General features: G+C 42.3%; 2 protein-coding genes across 7 annotated transcripts in view; one reads left to right on the forward strand and one right to left on the reverse strand.

Annotated features, from left to right (window-relative positions):
- Positions 1-5,882, forward strand: part of slc6a9 (solute carrier family 6 member 9) — a 234,839-nt gene extending 228,957 nt beyond the window's left edge. For all 5 annotated transcript variants that reach the window (XM_048539026.2, XM_048539028.2, XM_048539031.2 and 2 more), the window contains one exon: positions 531-5,882. In XM_048539026.2, the coding sequence (XP_048394983.1) occupies positions 531-764 (234 nt within the window). In that variant the 3' untranslated portion in view covers positions 765-5,882. The remainder of the gene's footprint in view (positions 1-530) is intronic.
- The window catches only part of ccdc24 (coiled-coil domain containing 24), a 255,476-nt gene that overhangs the window by 117,346 nt on the left and 112,271 nt on the right, over positions 1-25,859 (reverse strand). The gene's annotated exons all lie outside the window — the stretch shown is intronic.

Genomic DNA, 25,859 nt, shown 5'->3' on the forward strand with positions numbered 1-25,859 from the left:
ATTGTAATACAAGCATTTGCTTCAACTGAAAACTCAGGCTCAGTTCATAAAATTAACCACCATAGCAATAATGCTGTGCCCATCAGATACCTGAATTGCAAATATTTTACCCACAGCAAGGGATGCATCAAGTGCCTGAGTCACCAGTGGGCTCTTTGAGGTCCTTAAGTAGCCAATTAAATTGATTTAAAAAGACTTCTTATTAGAGCATTCATGTTTTTCAGATACATTTTCGCTAACCATAGCAAAAATTGGCCACTTGTGATCTGATTAAATCTGTTTATGATTATTCAAAATGAATTGGTGTCTGTTCAGAGTAAAATATCCACTTTATAATAGATTTCCTTCTCCATGAATTGAATTAGTGGAGAAACTGGATATAGCAAAATAGTCCTGGTATTAAATAATAGTTGTGTTCAAGCTAACTTGGTGAATCAATTATGTGGTAATCAGAATTCCTGTGTTCTAATATCAGTTCACACAGCTCAGTAAAGAAGTTCAGCCTCAATATCTCTTTCTTGCTTTCCCAGCGTGTGAAGAATGCAAATAAACCAAGCAAGGACTGGGGACCAACTTTATTAGAGCACCGCACTGATCGATACGCAACAGTTGGCAGCTCATCGTATGAGTTCAGTCTGGAAATTCAACAACTGAATCCAGATAAAGAGCGAGAAAAGGAGAAAATACCAAGAGAAAATATAGATCACAACCTCACCATACAGGGCAGTAATGGTTCTGCCAGAACGCAGGAGCTTAATGTGTAGTCAAAGTCCTTTTAAATCAAAGAAGACAATTAATTGGGTGTTAGGAGGGTGGGTTTGGGAAATAGAGCCTTTACTTATGCTGAAAGGTTCATTCCCTTTAATTTCTTATCTGATCTATGGAATTTGACAAGTAGTCAACACAACTTAATTGATTTTTTCAGGTATGTGTGTTTTTCTTTCCCTTTTCATTTTTTTATAGTTATCAATAGAATCTCATAACTTAATATTTAAACCTGATTTTTTTTTCCAGAAATTGGTTGTTTTGTTGTCATTTTGTGGAATGCAGTACTTTATATACACACTGTTTGTCTGTCATTACAACTGATAGCTGATCAAAACATTTCCTTGTGTCAATATAGTTTTTCTTCTCTCTGGGTCTCATTTCTTTTGAACATCTGTTTGTGCTTGTCTACTCAACACCATAGCACTGTGTTTTATCAACATCAGAAAAGTTTTGGATCAGAATAGTTATTAAGTAACACAAAAGAACAATTAGAGAGAGAAGCTGAAGGTAATGCCCATATTGTTAGAGCACATATTTCAAAGTAACTCACTGTTTACCAAGCCAAAACTATGTTGGAGATATGAATTACACTGATCACTGGATTTGGTAACTTTGTAATTTTATTGGCCGTGTTTCTAATGTTTTGATATCCGTATGTTATTTCATCTATATGTTAATTGGAACAAACCTTTCCCCATAGTAAGCAGTTTCCAGTATAGCTTTTACAGAAGGCACAGACAAAAGGTCTATTACATATATTTAAGTTAATTTTACTGAAGCTCTAAACAAGTTGCACAGCTGCAGCTATTGGGTACAAATAGATAATTAGGTGTTTTTATCCATCCATAAAAAGTGGTCTGTCATTGAAATAGTTTTTCTTGTTTGTAATGATGATTTGTCTATCAATATCACACTTAGATGCACTCTTCATTATCAGCATTGCTGCAGAAGAGAGTCAGCATGAGAAAATCAACGATACAGTGTGCATGCCTAGCACAGTATCAGGCATGCATGAAACCATAGGAATATTTGAACGTATTACTGATGTGTCAAATGCTCACCTTTCCAAATCTCTTGGTACAACTTTAAGATATACTATAATCTATTGTTTATCTGATATGTACTGTTTGAGTGGGAATTAACCAACCCAGTAGGTTGTTATCAAGAAGTTGCATAGGTTTTGAAGAGTTTGTGATGTGTTCATGAAAGTTGTAGACATTAGACATTATACACTGGCCCTATCTGAGGGGCTACAAGCTGACTATTGCCTCAAAACTAAGCCAGTCTTTTAATTGTTAGACAGTACTTTTATTGTGCACAGAGGGCACCAAGATTCTGGACATGGGTTATTGGGTGGCAGTAGCTGTTTAAAAGTCTGTGATTCCACTTCAAGATATATCTAATTCTTTTTTTTCTTTGAAAAATCAGTTTTGGAATTAAAGGGGCAATTAAGTATTACAGGCTGCAGTGTATGAAATCCTGGCAGAAATAAGAATCTGATACAGAGTTGAGAACCATCCAAATACGGCAGCTTTCCATTCGTCCTTTCACCTTGATTATCTGACACACTTTTTTAAACCAGGTGCTACAAGTGTCTGAAGCACTGATCCACTGCTTCTGAAGCATTATGGGTCTTTAACAGTGTTATGCACTTTGTGGGAGTTAGCAACATAAGAAATGCTGCGCAAACCTTGACCCACTTGTTGGATTGGAAGAATAAGAGAAAAGAAGAAATTTCTCTGAGCAGAAAAGTACTTTTTTAACAGGAGTGGTTAGATATCTGATGCACCCCCTTTTGACACCTATCATGCCTGTCAAAATAAGGCAGGAGTGAGCTTCAATGTGAAAATTGAGGCTTCTGCCTGTGGCAGGACGTCCAAAAGCAGTTTTCATGGGCTCGTGGCCAAATTTGCACCCATTTTAGGCTTGGAGTTAAAAATGTGCACGCAAAACTTTACAATAATCTAACAAAAAAGGGAGATGTTCATAAATCTGCAGCGCTTAGCGTAAAGAGAGATAGAACAGCACAAGCAGATGACGTATCCCTTTGCTGCTGTGGTACCTGTATCAACCCACAAACCAAGTTGTAACAGAATGGGTCACCTTGTGTTCTTGAAACCAAAGGTGGCTCTTTAAAACCCTTTACAATTGCATTGATGTATCAAGTTATGTGTTAAGTGCTTAAATTGTACAGTGTGCATTCCAGTCTGAATTTAACAAACCCAGAATGGGTTTCTGCCAAGAGATGCTGTGCTTAGATCCAAATTTTGATCAGATTGGGAATTTCAATACAATGGAAAGACATGAAAATGTTCCATTCAATTTTAATTTCTGGAACAGAATTATGTTTATATCGGAATGCTTGCATGATGGGAATGGTCATGATGGGATTCTGTGCTTGGCTGTGATACACATTTATGTAGATTCCATTGCATTTGCTTGATAATGTAAAATCTTGATAACATGGAAGCATATAATATAACAGAGTAGATATTGCCATTATAAAGTTGAAAATTATATTGCCTTTCTCCTAGTTCTCCTTTCTATCCCTTTCCCTTTTTCATTCTGTCCTAAAGTCACTCTTTTATCATCTAAATTTTGTTCTTTTATACTTTTCAATATGGGGTTTAATCTAGTCCAGGCAATCGAGATATCGCCTAATTAATATTGTGCATTTTAATAAGTGCATTTGAAGCTAATCGTAATCTATCAGTCAGAGACTATGGGTTCAGGTCCTGCTCCTTCTAGTCCAGGCAATCGAGATATCGCCTAATTAATATTGTGCATTTTAATAAGTGCATTTGAAGCTAATCGTAATCTATCAGTCAGAGACTATGGGTTCAGGTCCTGCTCCAGAGACTTAAGCATAAAATCTAGGCTAATGTTCCACTGTAGCACTGAGGTCATGTTACATTGTTTGAGATACTGTCTTTTGGAAAAGACGTTAAACCAAGGCCTACCCTCCGTTATGAAGGGTATTAAAAATCCCATGGCACTACTTTGGAAAAGTGTCCATTCAGACCATCATTGTACTTCAAAAGTACTTTGTTGGTTGTAGGGTGCTTTGTGATGTCCTAAGGCCATGGGAATGTGTGTATTTGCACAGGTCATTCATTTTGATCTAGAGGACACCAGAAGAGTGTGCAATTAATCTCTCACCTTTCAAACCATTATAATATAGGTACCTTGCCTACAGGCTACACAACATATTCAATCACATTTCTAACCTAATGGGAAATAGTTTACAAATTATTAACAAAACTATGAATTAATGTGTTCAGTTATACCCCTGAGTTGCACATATAGGCCCTTAATTCATGTTGAGAAAACTACAGATACACTTTGCTGACTTCCTTTAGCAAACAAAAGGGAGAAGTATTTTCTCACATAGTTGAGTTAATTGCACTTTGTACTTCAGTCTAAAGAAGCTAGATCAAGATGAATTAAGTGTGTACAGTTCCAGCTCCGTCACTCTAAGCTTTTATAACATTGATATGTTGTTAATTAAGTAGCACTAACATTCATTGATAAATTTCATTCTAGCTTAACAAAATCTTTTTCTTTATTTGTCAGGTAACTAAGCAAAATGTGTGGGATGATTAAGGTTAATACAATAATGTGCTTTAGGGATGGAAACTGCCATCCTTACGTAGTCTGGCCTTCACCTGACTCCAGACCCACAGCAATGTGTTTGACTCTGAACTGTCCCCTGGGCAATGAGGGATGGACAATAAATGCTGTCTAGCCAACGATGCCCTCATCCTGTCAATGGATAAAGAAAAATAAATTTAGTTTAACTAAGGGAATATTTAGTAACTAGTGACTCAGTCAAATCTGACAGCTATGTCAGTTGGTGGTTTGTTTAATTTCTCCAGCAGTGCAAGCAACTGCCAACCAAGTGAGTATTTTCCATCAGTGCCAGTGCTGCTTCATTCAACAGATACCAGAGACATTGGAGCTTAGATTTTCCAATCTGCATTATTTTAAAGCCAACAGTAAACATTCTAAAATTAAATAAACATTTCTTATTGGGTTACCATTTGTATTATAATAACACTGAGTAGCATATTCAGTTTTGTGTCTCCTGTTCCTACGCAATCTTGAAACCCTTTACAGTATGTTTGCACATAACATCTAGAACAACATCTCTTTCTGGATGATGCTTACGCTGTTGCAGACCTTGAACTCTACAAATGTAAGAAAACATCACATCAACACATGACCTTTCTCATGACATGCAGCAGAGAGGATTAAAGGGTCACACGAGTATCATACCCTCTCCATATTTTACAGCATACTGACATGTCTTAAATAGGTGAGAGGTTTTGGGTTGGGACAGGGAAGGTTAGATAACAATGCTCACTCTTTAGTGAAGCTAACTCGAGCACACACCTTTATAGTAGAAGCAATGATCTGGGTTGAACCATGTTTCTGGTTCACTTTAATGTTCTCATTATTCCTCAGTTAAGTTTGTTTTCTGTGCATGCACCTCCTCTATCTCTTTCTCACAATTACCAAGCCTTTCAACCTTTTATCTATTTATAACTGTAAATACGTAGATTTGGAATCTATCAAGTGTTCCATCGCACCTAGCAATCATCCTTTCTTTCACCTTTTCTGAATAGCATTCACTCAGTAAAGGTAATTGGAAAGACATCTGTAGCCTGTGCTTCCTTCCTACCTCTGCCTTTTATCTATATAAAATACTCATGCTGTATTTAATGTATGATTTAAGTTGAGCACCGCCTTGCTTTCCTGATTAGATGTATGTGCCAGAAAACAAAGGAAGTTTTTACTTTCCAATGTGCCAATAAGCTCAAAATGAGAACTATAATTGTGTACACAGTATTTTCTTGATAGTATATATTGTTTCAAGTGACTGTAATCTGTAGTCTTATATGGACAGTTTACTTGATACTTTCGGTGTTTAGGAGAAAAGATAAATATATATTAAAGAAGCTACTTGTGTAAATCTCTTTCATTCTGGGGTCAGTTACATACGTTGGAATCTGTAAAATGTTCACATCTTTGTATGAGATCTGATTTTGTCACTGTTATTTGATTCATGGCTGTATTTTGCTTATTTTCATATATTAATATTTGGCACTTAAAAATAATTAACATTGAGGACAAATCACAAATTGAGTGAATGTTTGACAAAACGTAAGATTACTTTATTGTGTCACTGTTAAGGGTAACAAGTATCCTCATTGCCTTTATCTCCTGGATGCAATTGTTGCTGCAGCATTGAAGATAAGACATTTTCTAATAAGATGAATGGTCTTGTTGGGAACATCATGGCTACTTCTCATCTTCACCCTCATTTGAGTCAGTGATAACTAGGTTTCACTCTAATTTGCATTGTGATTTGTTAAAAGAGGTATTTCCCTCTGATCTTCATGTATTTACTTTAGACTGGTCTCTGAAATAATTGATGCTGAGTTTGGATTATTATTTATTTGGCTGACCTAAAAAAATTGAAATTAAAATTTTTCCAGCAGCTTGAACATTTACTAATGAAATCCAGCCACTCCCCCTGGAATTAATAGATTTCCATTTCGTCCATGTTTTCCTTGTCAATTGGTAAAGTATCTAGTTTACTAGTCCCCAGGAGTGTCACTTGACAGTGAGAATGTTCTGAAGAGTGCAAGCAAATGGTCCACATAAAGTCACCCTTTAAGTTTCCCTTTTGTGCAGTTGAGCGTAGGCAGACTGAGCAGTACCTCCACCAAGCATAAGACATGAAATTAGGAACATATTACTTCACAAGATGAAGCAACAAATCCAACTTACTAACCATTCCTAATTGCTACAGCCTTCTCTGACACATATGAAATTGCTGTGGAGGGACACTTCAGTCACAGTATATGTACAACTTTCTGTCAGACTCATACACAAAATGAGTGTTTCAGGTGTTGGAGATTGCAGGGAGAAATATGTGTCTTTAATTAGCATCTATTTGGCAAACTTAATGATATTATGGATCAATGGAATAGAAGTGAAACTGTTATCATTACCCCCAAATTGTGTTTTAGTGAACTGAAGGCAGATTAATTTATACCGTGCTTGACATGATTGTGTTTTGAGACTAACAGTATCAAAAATGTGTAATTTCTGATTTGCTCCTCTTCACCCAAACTGGCAGAAAAAGAATGACCAAAACAAAGTGACTGTTTAATTTTGCCACCTTGCTTTCATGGTATGACCCCTCATTCACTACCATTGAAGCTGGGGGACTAGTGTATCAGAAAGAGGATTTATTGCAGCACAGCATTTCAGCATAGTCTTCATTACATCAAAAAAAATCTGCATTAAACTTTATTCTTTGACGTTTCAAACCAGTAAAGCCATAAAGGGGAACATGCTGATTCCAGATTATCGATTTTACAATCTGTCAGAACTATGAATTACTTGATGTTGCTCATGTTTTTTCCAACATACTAATCAAGTAGCCAGTGCTTTAATTCCTAAGCAGTACGACATTTATTAGAGAAACATAGAAAATCAGAGCAGGAGTAGGCCATTCAGCCCTTCGAGCCTCCTGTGCCATTCAGGAGGATTGTGGCTGATTATCCAATTTAGTACCTTGTGCCCACTTTCTCTCCATATCCTTTAATTTCTTTACCTGTAAGAACTGTATCCAATTCCTTATTGAAAACATTCAATGTTTTGACTTAACCATTTTCTGTAATAGATCATTCTATAAGCTCATTCCTTTCTGGGTAAAGAAAATTTTTCCTCAATTCAGTCCTAAATGGCTCGGTCTATATCCTTTTACTGTGACCCTTGGTTCTGGATCCTTCCTGCTATTATCCTTCTAGTTAAGCTAGAATTTCATAGGTTTCTATGAAGTTCATTAACACACACACACACTCTCCTGCCAACATTCTTCTAAACTCCAATGAATATAGTCCTAACTGATCCAGTGTCTCTTTATATCTAAGTCCTGCCATCTCAGGAATCAGTGCTGAACCTCTGTTGTAATCCCTCCATAGCCAGAACAATATTCCTCAGATAACAAAACTAGAATGGCACAAATTACTCCAGGTGAGGCCTCACCAAAGCTCAGTACATTTGCAGCAAGACATCTCTGTTCTTGTGCTCGAATCCTCTCGCTATGAAGGCCAATGTACCTTTTGCTTTTATCAAGGCCTGCTGCACCTACATGCTTACTTTTTGCAACTGGTGTACAAGGACACCCAGGTCTTGTTGTACCTCCCCCTTTCCCAATCTATTGCCTTTGAGTTAATAATTTGCCTTCCTGTTCCTGCCACCAGTGAATATCCTCACATTTGACTACATTATTACTTTATTTTCCATTCGTTTGCCCACTCACTTAACTTGTCCAAATCACACTGAAGCATCTCTGCATCCTCCTCACAGTTCATCCTCACCCAGCACTGTTGCATCTGACTACCTACTAGTCACTGCCTGCCTGAGGAGAAAAGACCCATTTATTCTTATTCTTTGTTGCCCATCTGCCAACCAGTTCTCTGACCAGATCAGTACACTGTCCCAATCCCAAGCACTTTAACTTTACATGCTAATCTGTTACGTGGGATCTTAGTGAAAGTCTTATGAAAGCCCAAGTAAACCATATCCACTGAATCCCCCTTAGCAACTTTTCTAGTTACATCCTCGAAAAATTCTAGTAGATTTGTCTGTAGATCAGTGCTAACTCTGTCTGATCCTGTCACTGTTCTTCAAGAGCTCTGTTATTAGATCTTATACAATGGAGACTAGCATTTTTCAACTAATGATGTCAGGCTAATTGGTCTATTATTGTGTTTTCGCAACCTCATTTTAAATGATGGAGTTACATTAGCTACCTTCTCAACCATGCAATCTATTTCAGAGTCTATAGAATCATGAAAGGTGACGTTTGAGGCATCCGCTGTAGATTGTCGAACCCTAGGAATTTATCAGCTTTCAATTTCCCTAAGACTATTTCCCTATCAGTATTGAATTTCTTCAGTCCCTCCTTCTGTCTAGATCTTGTGTTTCCCAACATTCTGAGGTTTTACTTGTGTCTTCCTTTGTGAGGACAGAACCAAAATATTCATTTAATTGGTCTGCCATCTCTTTGGTCCCAATTATAACTTCCCTGACTACATTTGTCTTTGCTAATCTTTTTCTCTTCACATACTTTTTACTATCAGTTTGTATGTTCCCTGCAAGCATGTAATCTTGATCTTGAAAGAAAAGGGTTCCTATAAATTTAAGTGTATAACTTAAAATAACAAAATTGCAAATTGACTTATGGTTCCTGAGTGCTGATGGTATTTAGCGAACCTGCCTATCATTTGGCCTGAAATTGGAAGCCCTTAGAGAAGTAATATGAATGAGCAGGATGTGAGATTTATTTTTTAAAATGGTCACATCATTTCAGTAAAACTGTTTTTCTGAGGGGTTACTTACTAGGAAGCACTTTATTAGGAGAGAGGAGAAGGAATATACTGTAAATTTCACTGCAGTTGTTCCTGACTCTATGACCAGTGAAACTATGAATCCATCATTCAAAAGTAGGTTAATGATTTCTTGATTATTTTTCTCAAAACAGAGACATGTTGCCTTTGCAATCTCTAAAACAAAATTTCTTTTGTTAGATGAGATCCCACAATTAGGATGCACTTGTGATAATAAGAAGATTAACAAATAATTTAAGATAATTGGTTGAGATCATGAAACAGCTGATTTGTGCTGTTTAGAATTGAATGCATTCATACTATTTGACCCAATCTCTACAAACAGGAGGAATATATTCAAGCCTTGCACCTTTTCTTGAATTAGTGAGGTGCTTGGAACCTTTATTTCATTCTCTGCTGCTTTCTGTACGGCAATGCTGCAGACAAGGGTCAACTTGCTAATCCTTTTCTCTGCTAGTGTAAATTGCTGTGAACATTTGAAATTTGGCATTCTTGATTATTTACTCCAAGTGCAAGAACTAAAGCTTCAGCAACATGTCTTCCTTCAGCAAAGTATATGGTTCCATTACACAGTACACATGGGAAATCTCACCTCCACATGGCAGAAAAAATTCCTAGTTAAGGCAATGTTCTTGTAAAGTTTGGTCAAGGCAAATCTTTACCCATTGTGGGTTTTAGTTGGTGGCCTGTGGAAGGAGTGTGAAATAGACTTGCTGGATCTTCAGCATAAGACATTATAATGTTTCTTAGTTTTCACAACTCTTCGCCTGGAGTTGTACTGTACATTAACTGCCTTGGTAACCAAGTCCTTGTGGGTAGGGAATGCATCAGGTCAAGGCTGATAACGAGCTGTGAAATTGGAGATTGTGCCATTAGATCATAAGACATAGGAGTGGAAGTAAGGCCATTCAGCCCATCAAGTCCACTCCGCCATTTAAATCATGGCTGATGGGCATTTCAACACCACTTCCGCGCACTCTCCCCATAGCCCTTGATTCCTTGTGAGATCAAGAATTTGTCGATCTCTGCCTTGAAGGCATCCAACGTCCTGGCCTCCACTGCACTCTGTGGCAATGAATTCCACAAGCCCACCACTCTCTGGCTGAAAAAATGTTGTCTCATTTCAGTTTTAAATTTACCCGCTCTAATTTTAAGGCTGTGCCCACGGGTCCTATTTTCCCTGCCTAACGGAAACAACTTCCTAGCGTCCACCCCTTCTAAACCATGCGTTATCTTGTAAGTTTCTATTAGATCTCCCCTCAACCTTCTAAACTCTAATGAGTACAATCCCAGGATCCTTAGCCGTTCATCATATGTTAAACCTACCATTCCAGGGATCATCCGTGTGAATCTCCGCTGGACACGCTCCAGGGTTAGTATGTCCTTCCTGAGGTGTGGGGCCCAAAATTGGACACAGTATTCTAAATGGGGCCTAACTAGAGCTTTATAAAGCCTCAGAAGCACATGGCTGCTGTTATATTCCAACCCTCTTGAGATAAACGACAACATTACATTCGCTTTCTCAATTACGGACTCTACCTGCAAGTTAACCTTTAGATAAAACTGGACCAACACTCCCAGATCCCTTTGTACTTCTGATTTGCAAATTTTCTCACCATTTAGAAAATAGCCCATGCCTGTATTCTTTTTTCCAAAGTGCAAAACCTCACATTTACTCACATTGAATTTCATCAGCCATTTCCTGGACCACTCTCCTAAACTGTCCAAATCTTTCTGCAGCTTCCCCACCTCCTCAGTACTACCTGCCTGTCCACCTATCTTCGTATCATCAGCAAACTTCGCCATAATGCCCCCAGTCCCTTCATCCAGATCATTAATATATAAGGTGAACAGCTGTGGACCCAACATTGAAGCCCGCGGGACACCACTCGACACCGGTTGCCATTCCGAAAAAGAGTCTTTTATCCCAACTCTCTGCCTTCTGTCAGACAGCCAATCCTCAATCCAAGTCAGTAGCTCACCTCGAACACCATGGGCTCTCACCTTACTCAGCAGCCTCCCATGAGGCACTTTATCAAATGCCTTTTGGAAGTCTAGATAGATAACATCTACTGTGTTTCCCTGGTCTAACATACTTGTTACCTCTTCAAAGAATTCTAACAGGTTTGTCAGGCACAACCTCCCCTTACTAAAAACATGCTGACTTGTTTTAATATGACCCTGCATGTCCAGGAATTTAGAAATATCAACCTTGACAATGGATTCTAGAATTTTACCAACTACTGAGGTTAGGCTAATTGGCCTATAATTTTCCATCATTTGCCTTGATCCTTTCTTAAACAAGGGAGTTACAACAGCAATTTTCCAATTATCTGGGACTTACCCTGACTCCAGTGACTTCTGAAAAATCATGACCACAGCCTCCGCTATTTCCTCAGCCACCTCCCTCAGAACTCGAGGATGTAGCCCATGGGGGCCAGGAGATTTATCAATTTTTAGACCCTTTAGCTTTTCTAGCACATTCTCTTTCCCTAATTGTTGGCATACTACTCATGTCTTCCACTGTGAAGACTGACGCAAAGTACTTATTAAGTTCTTCAGCTATTTCCTTATCTCCCATCACTAGCCCTCCAGCATCTATTTGGAGGGGCCCAATATCTACTTTTGCCTCTCGTTTGTTTCTTATGTATTGAAAGAAGCTTTTACTATCATTTCTAATATTACTAGCTAGCCTACCTTCATATTTGATCTTCTCCTTCCTTATTGCTCTCTTTGTTATCCTCTGTTTGTTTTTGTAGCTTTCCCAATCTTCTGATTTCCCAGCGCTCTTGGCCACTTTATAGGCTGTCTCTTTTTCTTTGATATATTTCCTGACTTCCATTGTCAGCCAAGTCTTATAGTAGACTAATGACCTATCCATCCCACAATATTAATGACTGGTAAATTAAATGGACCTATTAAGGCCAATCCAGATTGTAAATATTGCTCACATTGGATCCGTCTTAAGTCTGAACTCCATTTTACAGGAGAAGAAAGGATGTCAAATGTTGGGTGTACACTGTGTTGGCTTTATGAATAGATTTAACTCTGGATTACATTTATTCTTAACATGTAATTTGAGTTTCAGTTCCCTAAGCTGTTAGACTGTCCTGTCCACTTACTTAAACTGCCTCATCACATCATGTCAACAAATATATATACTTGATTTTTTTAACCAATGTTAGGAGCTAGCAAGAACAAAAATAACTCAAAGATCAAAACTACTGTTTGCAAGTGCACAAACAGAGAACAGCTAACAGTAAAGAAGCGGACTCAATGCAAGAGCGCACTACCGTCTGGAAGAAGCTTGTTTGTCATTTCTCAGCAACCTGAGCACATATTGGACATAAATGCCAAGAATTTTCTCCTAGCTTCTCTGACTACTGTAATTTACAAGGAGGTTTGACATGAAATATAGTAGATTCCCTACAGTGTGGAAACAGGCTCTCCGGCCCAATAAGTCCACACTGTCCGTTGAAGCATCTCAGCCAGACCCATCCCCCTATAACCCACACACCCCTGAACACTACGGGCAATTTAGCGGCACGGTGGCTCAGTGGTTCGCACTGCAGCCTCACAGCGCCAGGGTCCTGGGTACGATTCCTGCCTCAGGCGACTGTCTGTGTGGAGTTTGCACATTCTCCCCGTGTCTGTGTGGGTTTCCTCCGGGTGCTCCAGTTTCCTCCCACAATCCAAAGATGTGCAGGTTAGGTGGATTGGCCATGCTAAGTTGCCCGTAGTGTTCAGGGGTGTGTGGGTTATAGGGGGATCGGTCTGGGTGGGATACTTCAAGGGGCAGTGTGGACTTGTTGGGCCGAGGGGCCTGTTTCCACACTGTAGGAAATCTAATCATATCTGATCCACCTAGCCTGCCCATCTTTGGACTGTGGGAGGAAAGCAGAGCACCCGGAAGAAACCCATGCAGACACGGGGAGAACGTGCAAACTCCACACAGACAGTCACCCGAGGCTGGAACTGAACCCGGGTCCCTGTTGCTATGTGCCACTGTGCCGCCCCAAAGGGCCTCACTGCTCTCGCTTTATTCAAGCATGTCCTGGAATCAGTTCTGAGGAAGGGTCATCGGACCCGAAACGTTAACTCTGTTTTCGCCTCCACAGATGCTGCCAGACCTGCTGAGCTTTTCCAACAACTTTGTTTTTGTCCCTGGAATCAGCCATTCATCAAAGAGTGCCTGCTGACAGTCAAGGAGAAAGGTTTGTTATGTGGCCAGTTGACCCACCCCAGCATGCATGATGTAACCAGACTCAAGGTAAATTGTCTCTGCAAATGATAGTAGGAACTGCCGATGCTGGAGAATCTGAGATAACACACTGTGAAGCTGGATGAACAGAGCAGGCCAAGCAGCATCAGAGGAGCAGGAACGTTTGACATTTCCAGTCGAGACCCTTGGTCTTTGCAAGTGTTTATGATCCACAAGAACCTCCTGTGAACTCACTGCCTAAAACAAAAGCCAGAGAGTGGTGGGCTTGTGGAATTCATTGCCACAGAGTGCAGTGGAGGCCGGGACGTTAGATGCCTTCAGGACAGAGATAGATAAATTCTTGATCTCACAAGGAATCAAGGGCTACGGGGAGAGTGCAAGAAGTGGAGTTGAAATGCCCATCAGCCATGATTTAAATGGCGGAGTGGACTTGATGACCCCACGGCCGACGACATCATCGCTCCGCCCACAACCTCCACAGCCAGCAAACCCAGAGGAGACAGCCACACTGAGCCCTGCCGCATCTTCACCATCCCCCCAGACCTCCCACTGACTGAGGACGAACGGTCAGTACTTAGCAAGGGGCTCACCTTTGTCCCCCTACAGCCACACATCAACGAATACCAGTCACAGTTGGACATAGAGCAGTTTTTCCGCCATCTTCGCCTCCATGCCTACTTCTTCAACCGGGAACCTAACCCTCCTTCCACTGACCCCTTCACCCGCTTCCAACACAAGTCCTCCTCCTGGACACCACCCCCAGGCCTCCTACCCTCCCTCGACCTCTTCATCTCCAACTGCCGTCGAGACATTAACCGCCTCAACCTCTCCACCCCTCTCACCCACTCCAACCTCTCCCCCGCAGAACGGGCAGCCCTCCGGTCCAACCCCAACCTCACCATCAAACCCGCAGACAAGGGTGGCGCAGTGGTAGTATGGCGCACTGACCTCTACATCACCGAGGCCAGACGCCAACTCTGCGACACCACCTCCTACCGCCTCCTCGATCATGACCCCACACCCGAGCACCAAACCATCATTTCCAACACCATTCACGATCTCATCACCTCAGGGGACCTCCCACCCACAGCCTCCAACCTCATTGTTGCCCAACCCCACACGGCCCGTTTCTATCTCCTTCCCAAAATCCACAAACCTGCCTGCCCTGATCGACCCATCGTCTCAGCCTGCTCCTGCCCCACCGAACTCATCTCCACCTATCTGGACTCCATTTTCTCCCCTTTGGTCCAGGAACTCCCCACCTACATCCGTGACACCACCCACGCCCTCCACCTCCTCCAGGACTTACAATTCACTGGCCCCCAAAACCTCATATTCACCATGGACGTCCAGTCCCTGTACACCTGCATTCCGCATGGAGATGGCCTCAAGGCCCTCCGCTTCTTCCTGTCCCGCAGGCCCGACCAGTCCCCCTCCACCGACACTCTCATCCGCCTAGCTGAACTCGTCCTCACACTCAACAACTTCTCTTTTGACTCCTCCCACTTCCTACAGACTAAGGGGGTGGCCATGGGCACCCGCATGGGCCCCAGCTATGCCTGCCTCTTTGTAGGTTACGTGGAACAGTCCCTCTTCCGCACCTACACAGGCCCCAAACCCCACCTCTTCCTCCGTTACATTGATGACTGTATCGGCGCCGCCTCTTGCTCCCCAGAGGAGCTCGAACAGTTCATCCACTTCACCAACACCTTCCACCCCAACCTTCAGTTCACCTGGGCCATCTCCAGCACATCCCTCACCTTCCTGGACCTCTCAGTCTCCATCTCAGGCAACCAGCTTGTAACTGATGTCCATTTCAAGCCCACCGACTCCCAAAGCTACCTAGAATACACCTCCTCCCACCCACCCTCCTGCAAAAATTCCATCCCCTATTCCCAATTCCTCCGCCTCCGCCGCATCTGCTCCCACGATAAGACATTCCACTCCCGCACATCCCAGATGTCCAAGTTCTTTAAGGACCGCAACTTTCCCCCCACAGTGATCGAGAACGCCCTTGACCGCGTCTCCCATATTTCCCGCAACACATCCCTCACACCCCGCCCCCACCACAACCGCCCTAAGAGGATCCCCCTCGTTCTCACACACCACCCTACCAACCTCCGGATACAACGGATCATCCTCCGACACTTCCGCCATTTACAATCCGACCCCACCACCCAAGACACTTTTCCATCCCCTCCCCTGTCTGCTTTCCGGAGAGACCACTCTCTCCGTGACTCCGTTGTTCGCTCCACACTGCCCTCCAACCCCACCACACCCGGCACCTTCCCCTGCAACCGCAGGAAATGCTACACTTGTCCCCACATCTCCTCCCTCACCCCTATCCCAGGCCCCAAGATGACATTCCACATTAAGCAGAGGTTCACCTGCACATCTGCCAATGTGGTATACTGCATCCACTGTACCCGGTGTGGCTTCCTCTACATTGGGGAAACCAAGCGGAGGCTTGGGGACCGCTTTGCAGAACACCTCCGCTCAGTTCGCAACAAACAACTGCACCTCCCAGTCGCAAACCATTTCCACTCCCCCTCCCATTCTCTAGATGACATGTCCATCATGGGCCTCCTGCAGTGCCACAATGATGCCACCCGAAGGTTGCAGGAACAGCAACTCATATTCCGCCTGGGAACCCTGCAGCCATATGGTATCAATGTGGACTTCACCAGTTTCAAAATCTCCCCTTCCCCTACTGCATCCCTAAACCAGCCCAGTTTGACCCCTCCCCCCACTGCACCACACAACCAGCCCAGCTCTTTCCCCCCACCCACTGCATCCCAAAACCAGTCCAAACTTTCTCTGCCTCCCTAACCAGTTCTTCCTCTCACCCATCCCTTCCTCCCACCCCAAGCCGCACCCCCAGCTACCTACTAACCTCATCCCACCTCCTTGACCTGTCCGTCTTCCCTGGACTGACCTATCCCCTCCCTACCTCCCCACCTATACTCTCTCCACCTATCTTCTTTACTCTCCATCTTCAGTCCGCCTCCCCCTCTCTCCCTATTTATTCCAGTTCCCTCTCCCCATCCCCCTCTCTGCTGAAGGGTCTAGGCCCGAAACGTCAGCTTTTGTGCTCCTGAGATGCTGCTTGGCCTGCTGTGTTCATCCAGCCTCACATTTTATTATCTTGGAATTCTCCAGCATCTGCAGTTCCCATTATCTCTGATTACTTACACTCCTATGTCTTTTGGTCTTCTGGTCTAAAAGGTAAAGTCACCATAGCCTTAACAGACCATAGGGATGCTTTCTCATTGTAGAAAGTTGACAAATAGTGGTTTAACCTGAGGGTCACTCTGCCTCAGGCATCAGGAAAGGTTGAGAAGGAGAATCCTTCATAGTAACCTCAGCCAGGTGCAGGAACTGAACCCACCATGTCAGCATCACTCTTCATTGCAATCCACCCAACTGAGATCACTGACCCCACTTCACCTTATCGTACAAACACACCCTTATATTTCTTTCTCCCTTAAAATTCTGGATTCTCTTCAATGTTACATACATCAAACAGTCAATCTGGTAGTACATTCCATAATCTTATCAAACTTTGGGTGAAGATGTTTTCCCTAAATTCTGTAATGGAATACTGACTACCTTATATCTATATTCTCTAGTTTCATACTCAGCAACATACTGTGCGGCAACATTTTTGCAAAGTTTACTCTCTGCAATTTCTCCAAAATTTTAAAGGTGGTTAAATGATCACCCAGATACTTACGTACTGGTCACACTGTATTCACATTCACTCTAATTTTGTTTGAAGTGCAAGAATTAGTTTTTAAAATGTGATGATGATGTGATGGAGAAAATTGTTTTTATATTGTGATAAGGTTACAGGCAGGATGCATCCATTTTTGATGCAGACTCTTAATTCCTGCCCTCGCTTAAACCAGACATACATGGAGGAAACTGCAAATCTAGTACAATCTTAAAATAGAGATCTATCGTGCAGGTAATGGTGAAAACACTCAGTAAACTAGGCCACATTTGTAAGGAATGGAACATATCAATGTTTCAGACTTAGCCTTTTATGTATGTATTCTGGTTAACAAGAAAAAACTTAACAAGAGTTGAAGAACCAAGATAGAGTTGAGAAACATTCATAAGAAAAAAAAAATCAGGTGACAAGGAGGAGATGGTTGTCCGTCAGGCCGAATAATAGTTCCGTATGAGTCATGGAGAGGCAGATCAGAATGAAAAGGCATGTCTTGGATTGATATTAATAATGGACTGGTCAGATTCCAGGGTGACACATTTCACAGTTTGGTCACTGTGGTTACCAGACTTAAACATATTCAAACAATGCTGCTGATGTGCTTTCAACAAAAGTGTAAGTTGATTACATAAAAAGAGCTAAATATATTGATGACAATTTTGAAAGATTGAATCATAAGTAGCAAAAAGGTTTAACCTTTTTACCAGCAACAGCCTTTTGCAGACTCTCATTCCCAACAAATTATCACTCTAACCTTCAACTTACTTGATTGACAAGTACACAAGTTCCTATCAGTGACATTTTGCACATTCACTCGATATGATTGTGTGTCAAATTGTTGAAAAGGTACAGAGTTAACTTTGAAGAGAGTTAAGCAGACTAACTTACTGATACTTCTCTGACTTTGACAAAGGTTACTAAGATTCCTTTCCAACTCTGCTGCCTGAAGACTTGCCCAAACTAAAAGCTGCTGATTGAGATTTTTTTTCTGAACTCAATTTGATTGAGGCCCGTAGCCATCTGTCCCTGTTCAATGTAAACGTTCCAATTAATAAATACCAAGCAACCACCTCACATGTAGATTGCCAGTCACTTACGTCACATGCTTTCTTGGAAAGGCTGTTTTGAGTTTCCTGTTCACGAATGATTTCCTAACACTTAAAAGAACCACCTTCTCTGAAGTAAAACCAAAAATGCATTTAAGCTGTAAAATTCAAGTTTCCAGAAAAATGATCATATACCACAGTTTACTTCACAGGATGTAGAAATGCATGAACTGTTGAAGCAGGTTAGGTAAATTTCAGAGAAGAATATAGAAATCTGGTAGCCACCTCCTGCTATTGGCTCAATGACGTTAATAGCACATTCCCTGTTCTTCTGATGCTGAAACCCCATCACTGCACTCTGTGAGTCCAGCTTTAAGAAGATAGTAAACAAAATGAGAAAAGCAATGAACTACAGGGGACCTAACCTTAATTAGGGAAGGCAGGGTAACATTTGCAAATTTCAGCAATTGGTTATCATGTGACAAAACCCTGAAGAATACATCCAAGCAGAATTGACAGATCGAGACTAATCAGTTTTCAGCAGTCAACAGGAATTCTTAAATATGGCTTAATTCATGAAGAATTATCAGAGTAATTTTATGGTTACAGAATTATTTTCATAGAATATATCATTTAAGGAATAAATCCCCATTCTATGTACCAAATTAAAAATGCAAAGATATAAATCATGGAGCCCGATCTATATAATTGCACATCTGTTTTCCTTACGTTCATATCTTTTTAGTACAGCATATTTTTACTGGATATTTATTTCTGAGATTTTTCTTACATTTCCATATAACTTAAAAGAGAATTACTGAATATGAACTTGCTGTTGAACTGTACCAATTGCAACAGCTGTTTGGATCTGATTTGTGTGTTTAAGTGCCACAGGTGTAATACCTCATTTGACAGAAGCCAGGTTAGACAACCAGTCACGGCTGAAAGTGTGGTGATGGGTGAGCAAGGCTTTTACGAAAATTTGTGAAAATTTGGACCAATGGATAGTGGCAAATCGGCCACAATCTGCACTACAATATTTCATTATAATGATCATTTTTAATTTGAATATTACAAATTAATTTACTGACATGTCTTCAAAGTTAACTCTGCATGTTTTCAACAATTTGAAAATTTAGAAAAGGAATTAATCCTGCCACGCTTTCAAAACTCTGGCTAACACTGACTGATCATTTCAGTAGTAACGCTCAGCAAGTTTACTTTGCCATCGAAACTCAGACAAACAGAATGATAAAAGCATGACTTTGGCCATTTTCCATCAGAAGAGTCATTGATCTAAAAGTAATTTTTTTCACAGATAGTATTTTATCTACTCTGGATTTCTGCTATGAACTCTCTCATAATTAGTCTATCACTACTTCCCAAGCACTGCTGGCCAAACGATTCCAAGAAAGTCATCATGAGCATATTATCTTTGCTCACACCCTTGCTACTTAGTCAAATGAGGGCCAGTTTACCTCATAAACTGACAGTTTTCTTTTAAATTCATTCATGAGATATAAGCGGTATTGGTTAGGCCAGCATTACTTGCCCATGACGGGTTGCCCATTTCAACAGAGACTTATTTCCAGAAAAAAAAGCTCTCCTTTGTAGGTATTTACTTAATGGAGGCCTGTCAGTCTGTTTCTCTTGGAGTGACGGATTTCTTAATGATTCATTTTTGAGTCTGTTGATCAGAACCCCTTGCTATTATGATGGCCTACACATTTTTAGTTCTCGCAACTTGAGAATTTCTATCCGTACTGTCCTGGCCTAAAAGCTCTACATACCAGAAATCATGTTTGTTGGGGAAACTGCTTCCCCTGAACTGACTTAAATCGCTTGCCAAGAGAAACTGTTCTCTTCTGAAAGTTAGAACATAGAACATAGAACAGTACAGCACAGAACAGGCCCTTCAGCCCACAATGTTGTGCCGACCATTGATCCTCATGTATGCACCCTCAAATTTCTGTGACCATATACATGCCCAGCAGTCTCTTAAATGACCCCAATGACCTTGCTTCCACAACTGCTGCTGGCAACGCATTCCATGCTCTCACAACTCTCTGCGTAAAGAACCTGCCTCTGACATCCCCTCTATACTTTCCACCAACCAGCTTAAAACTATGACCCCTCGTGCTAGCCATTTCTGCCCTGGGAAATAGTCTCTGGCTATCAACTCTATCTATGCCTCTCATTATCTTGTATACCTCAATTAGGTCCCCTCTCCTCCTCCTTTTCTCCAATGAAAAGAGACCGAGCTCAGTCAACCTCTCTTCATAAGATAAGCCCTCCAGTCCAGGCAGCATCCTGGTAAACCTCCTCTGAACCCTCTCCAAAGCATCCACATCTTTCCTATAATAGGGCGCCCAGAACTGGACGCAGTATTCCAAGTGCGGTCTAACCAAAGTTTTATAGAGCTGCAACAAGATCTCACGACTCTTAAACTCAATCTCCCTGTTAATGAAAGCCAAAACACCATATGCTTTCTTAACAACCCTGTCCACTTGGGTGGCCATTTTAAGGGATCTATGTATCTGCACACCAAGATCCCTCTGTTCCTCCACGCTGCCAAGAATCCTATCCTTAATCCTGTACTCAGCTTTCAAATTCGACCTTCCAAAATGCATCACCTCGCATTTATCCAGGTTGAACTCCATCTGCCACCTCTCAGCCCATCTCTGCATCCTGTCAATGTCCCGCTGCAGCCTACAACAGCCCTCTACACTGTCAACGACACCTCCGACCTTTGTGTCGTCTGCAAACTTGCTGACCCATCCTTTAATCCCCTCATCCAAGTAATTAATAAAAATTACAAACAGTAGAAGCCCAAGGACAGAGCCCTGTGGAACCCCACTCACCACTGACTTCCAGGCAGAATATTTTCCTTCTACTACCACTCGCTGTCTTCTGTTGGCCAGCCAATTCTGTATCCAAGCAGCTAAGTTCCCCTGTATCCCATTCCTCCTGACCTTCTGAATGAGCCTACCATGGGGAACCTTATCAACTGCCTTACTGAAGTCCATATACACCACATCCACAGCTCGACCCTCATCAACTTTTCTAGTCACATCCTCAAAAAACTCGATAAGGTTTGTAAGGCATGACCTACCCCTCACAAAGCCGTGTTGACTGTATTTGATCAAGCCATGCTCTTCCAGATGGTCATAAATCTTATCCCTCAGAATCCTTTCTAACACCTTGCAGACGACAGACGTGAGACTTACTGGTCTATAATTGCCGGGGATTTCCCTATTTCCTTTCTTGAAGAGAGGAATTACATTTGCCTCTCTCCAGTCCTCAGGTACGACTCCAGTGGAGAGCGAGGATGCAAAGATCTTCGCAAGTGGCGAAGCAATTGCATTTCTCGCTTCCCAAAGCAGCCGAGGACAAATCTGGTCCGGGCCTGGCGACTTGTCAATCTTAATGTTTGACAAAATTTTCAGCACATCAGCTTCCTCTATCTCTATCCATTCCAGCATGCACACCTGCTCTTCAAAGGTTTCATTCACTACAAAGTTCGTTTCTTTCGTAAAGACAGAAGCAAAAAACTCATTTAGGGCTTCCCCTACCTCCTCAGGCTCCACACACAAGTTCCCTATGCTATCCCTGATCGGCCCTACTCTTTCTTTGACCATTCTCTTATTTCTCACATAAGTGTAAAATGCCTTTGTGTTTTCCCTGATTCGTTCTGCCAAGCCTTTCTCGTGCCCCCTCCTGGCTCTCCTCAGACCATTTTTGAGCTCCTTCCTTGCCTGCATGTAATCCTCTCTAGCTGAACTTGACCCTAGCTTCCTCCACCTTATGTAAGCTACCTTCTTCCTTTTCACAAGAAGCTCCACCGGTCTCGTCATCCAAGGTTCCTTTATCTTACCCCTTCTTGCCTGTCTCAGAGGGACATATTTGCTCATCACTCCCAACAACTGTTCCTTAAACATTCTCCACATGTCTATAGTTCCCTTACAATGGAACAATTGCTCCCAGTCCATGCTTCCTAACTCATGTCTAATCGCGTCATAGTTTCCTCTTCCCCAAATAAATATCCTCCCATTTTGCCTAATCTTCTCCTTCTCCATAGCTATGTAGAATGTGAGGCAGTTATGGTCACTGTCACCAAAATGCTGTCCCACCACAAGATCTGATACCTGCCCCGGCTCGTTTCCGAGCACCAAGTCTAGAATGGCCTCTCCCCTCGTCGGCCTGTCAACGTACTGCGTTAGGAAACCCTCCTGAACACACCTTACAAAAACAACTCCATTCAAATCTTCTGCTCGAAGGAGGTTCCAATCAATATTAGGAAAGTTAAAGTCACCCATTACAACAACCCTACTGCGTCCACACTTTTCCAAAATCTGTCGACCTATGCTTTCTTCAATCTCCCTGCTGCTATTGGGGGGCCTGTAGTAAACCCCTAACGAGGTGACTACTCCCTTGCTGTTCCTAATTTCCACCCATACTGACTCAGTAGGCAGACCTTCCTCGACAATGGAAGCTTCTGTAGCTGTGATACCCTCTCTGATTAGTAGTGCTACACCCCCTCCTCTTTTTCCCCCCTCCCTATTCTTTTTAAATGTTCTAAACCCTGGAACATCCAGCAACCATTCCTGCCCATGAGAAACCCATGTCTCTGTTATGGCCACAACATCATAGCACCAGGTACTGATCCATGCTCTAAGTTCATCACTTTTATTCCTGATACTCCTTGCATTAAAGCAAACACACTTTAACCGACAGCATTGACAGCAACCATTCAGCCTGTTGTTTGGTACCAGCCTTTTGCAAGAGCAACTGCGTCATTCCCATTTCCTTGCCTTTTCCTCATAGCAACACAATGTTTTTTTCTTTTCAGTTAATTAGCCAAATTCCTTTTTAAACCTATATTGAATCCTCCTTCACCATGCACTGTCAGGCAGTGCAAACTAGATTGTAAGTGTCTTTTCTCCAATTTGTTTCAGGGTGATACTCAGAGAGAGAGCCAGGGCAGGCAAAATTGGCCGCACGGCTTCCTCTTGTGCCCTAAAATTTCTGCAATTCTGATTCAGTGACATAGACTTTAATTGGATTAGTCCACAGAATATAGCAGGGGATTGCAATAGTGTTCTACGGGATAAAGTGGCAAGCAGGGTCTCTCTGCTGTTACTTAGGCAATGGGAAAGGTTCACAACCTGATAATCAACCTGTTTTGCTTCATTACAAATGCACCTTCCATGGCCAGCAGGTCCTGCGTTGGACTCAAACCAGGAATACTACTCCAGGGCCAACGAACATCCTTCAGACCCTAACCACTGAGTACATAAAGAAAGTTTTATCAGTCACCTTAAATCTGGCTCTCGAACCATCTCCTAACAGACCAGGGCCTTCATGACTTTGAACACTTTTATCAATCTTCTCCAGTCTGTGCATGTAGTTGAGGCTCTTCATTCCTTGAAGCATTCTCCTGAGTTTTTTTTGCCCCTGCACCTTGCTCATGCCTTCCAGAAGTATGATGCCAAAAACCGGACTAAATATGTCAACTGAGAGTGAACCATCATTTTTTACTTTACTGTCTCTTTAACCTCATGCGCTTCAAGCTGTCTCTGTATCAATTTTTTTTGTATGAAATGAAACATTGATTCAAGCAACATCGTTAGTTCTGACGAAGAGTCACCAAACTGGAATTGTTAACTCTGCTTTCTTACTTTAGATGCTGCAATCTGAGTTTTGACAGCAATTTTAGTTTTTGCTCCATTAATTTACTGACGCTATGTAAGCATCTAGGCCCGAAACATCAGCCTTCCTGATCCTACGATGCTGCTTGGCCCGCTGTGTTCATCTAGCTCAACACCTTGTTATCTTTAATTATGTTTAGTACCATGTTGCCACCTTGTGGCATTATTGTTTTTTGACATGTTCAGTTATAATGCATACTTTCCTACTGTTGAGGTAAATAATGAACAATCATATCAGCTAACGTAAAAGCCTCGAGGCAGTACAGTCTCAAATAAATAAAGAGTTTGACATATGCATTTAATTGCTGTAGACATTTTTATTCATTTTTAGCAGGGAGGTACAAAAAAAATCAGCTCGTTCACAAGAGGTTGGATCTTACCTTTTTTGAGTGATTCTCACCCTTAAACCTAAGCCTGTCTCCTCACTGTATCTCAAATTTAGCATGGCCAATCCACCTAGCCTGCACATTTTTGTACTGCAGGAGGAAACCGGAGCACCTGGACGAAACCCACACAGACGCAGGAAGAATGTGCAAACTCCACACAGACTGTTGTCTGAGAGTGGAATCAAACGCAGGTCCCTGGCGCTGTGAGGCAGCAGTGCTAAACACCAAGCCACCGTGCTGACCCCTTAGAGCAAGAAACACGCTCTATCTTTGGCTGATCTTATCATGCCTAGTTCATGGAGGAACTCACCGCTCAGTGAGAGTCCTGCACTAGACCAGCACCCTTGACAGCCACACAATCTTTCAAAGCCTCCAGGACGCCTGCAGAAACGTTGCCACCTGTGAGGTGGGCTTCTTGACTGTGATAGGTATCCAGAGAGATGCTGGAGAAAGGACTTCTCAATCCTTGTGAACAGAGTGGTAGAGAGGAGTCCTCTTTCTGGAAGATCAGCAAGGGAAAAGCCACGCCACCATACCAAGAAAGTGTGGTCACAGATTGCCACCCACTGCCATCTCTAGGTAGAGGAAGATAGGCAGCAGTGTAGAATGTAAATCAATGATCCTCTTTGCTCTGGCTGGCTATGTGCTTTCTGCACCCTCTCACATTTCTGTGCCACTGCAGCCACCTCCTACCAGTGCTTATGCTCAGACACCCCATCTATTACATGTAATACCTTCACTCACTCACTCTGCTTAACCCCATCCTCCTAAGCTACTAATCCTGCGTGGCCTCTGCACTGCCTCTTCACTCCCTCAGAACACCACACCACTTTGCTCCCAAGATACAGGGAAAGCACTATGTGTACATGGTGTCAGCTCACACCAACACCTATGTCACACCCCCACCTCCAATCAATGCCTGTTGGTTGGCTGGGTTGGTGTGTGTGTGTGGGGGGGGGGTGTGGGTGTACGTATGTGTGTGGGACGTGGGTGTATATGGGTGTGTGTGTAGGTGGGTGGGTGTGGATGTGTTTGTGTGTGTGGGTGTGGATGTGTGTTTGTGTGTGGATGTGTGTTTGTGTGAGAGTGTGAGTGTGGATGTGTGTGCGTGTGGGGGTGTGTGCGCACATGTGTGGATGTGTGTTTGTGGCTCCCCACCGGTGATGGTGACCAGGAGCCGCAGACGGTCAAGACTGCAGCACAGTTGATCCTTGAGGAAGACGACTCCTCCCCACTACTCCATTCACAAGGACAGAGAAGACCTTTCTCCAACTGCTGCCCTGGCATCTAACATATTCAAGAAGACACAGCATGCCTGTGTGGCCAAAATATCATGTGTTGGAGGACAATGTTGTTCCACTTCAAAAACCCAGTTACTGTCTGTAGATGGAGTTCAGAATTCATAGCTCCCTCACTCATGTGTCGGTTCCCTTATCCTGCCTATTGAGAGTGCCTTCAGAGCGGTTCTCCTCTAATTGCAAAGTGCATTTTGCAATTGTCGCAGCAGGAGGTATTCCACTCAGAGTGGCTTTCAGTCTCAACAATAATGTTTTGCTGAGAGTCCTATCACCAG

Source organism: Stegostoma tigrinum, chromosome 8 (genome assembly GCF_030684315.1).
Source record: "Stegostoma tigrinum isolate sSteTig4 chromosome 8, sSteTig4.hap1, whole genome shotgun sequence".
NCBI lineage: Eukaryota > Metazoa > Chordata > Chondrichthyes > Orectolobiformes > Stegostomatidae > Stegostoma > Stegostoma tigrinum.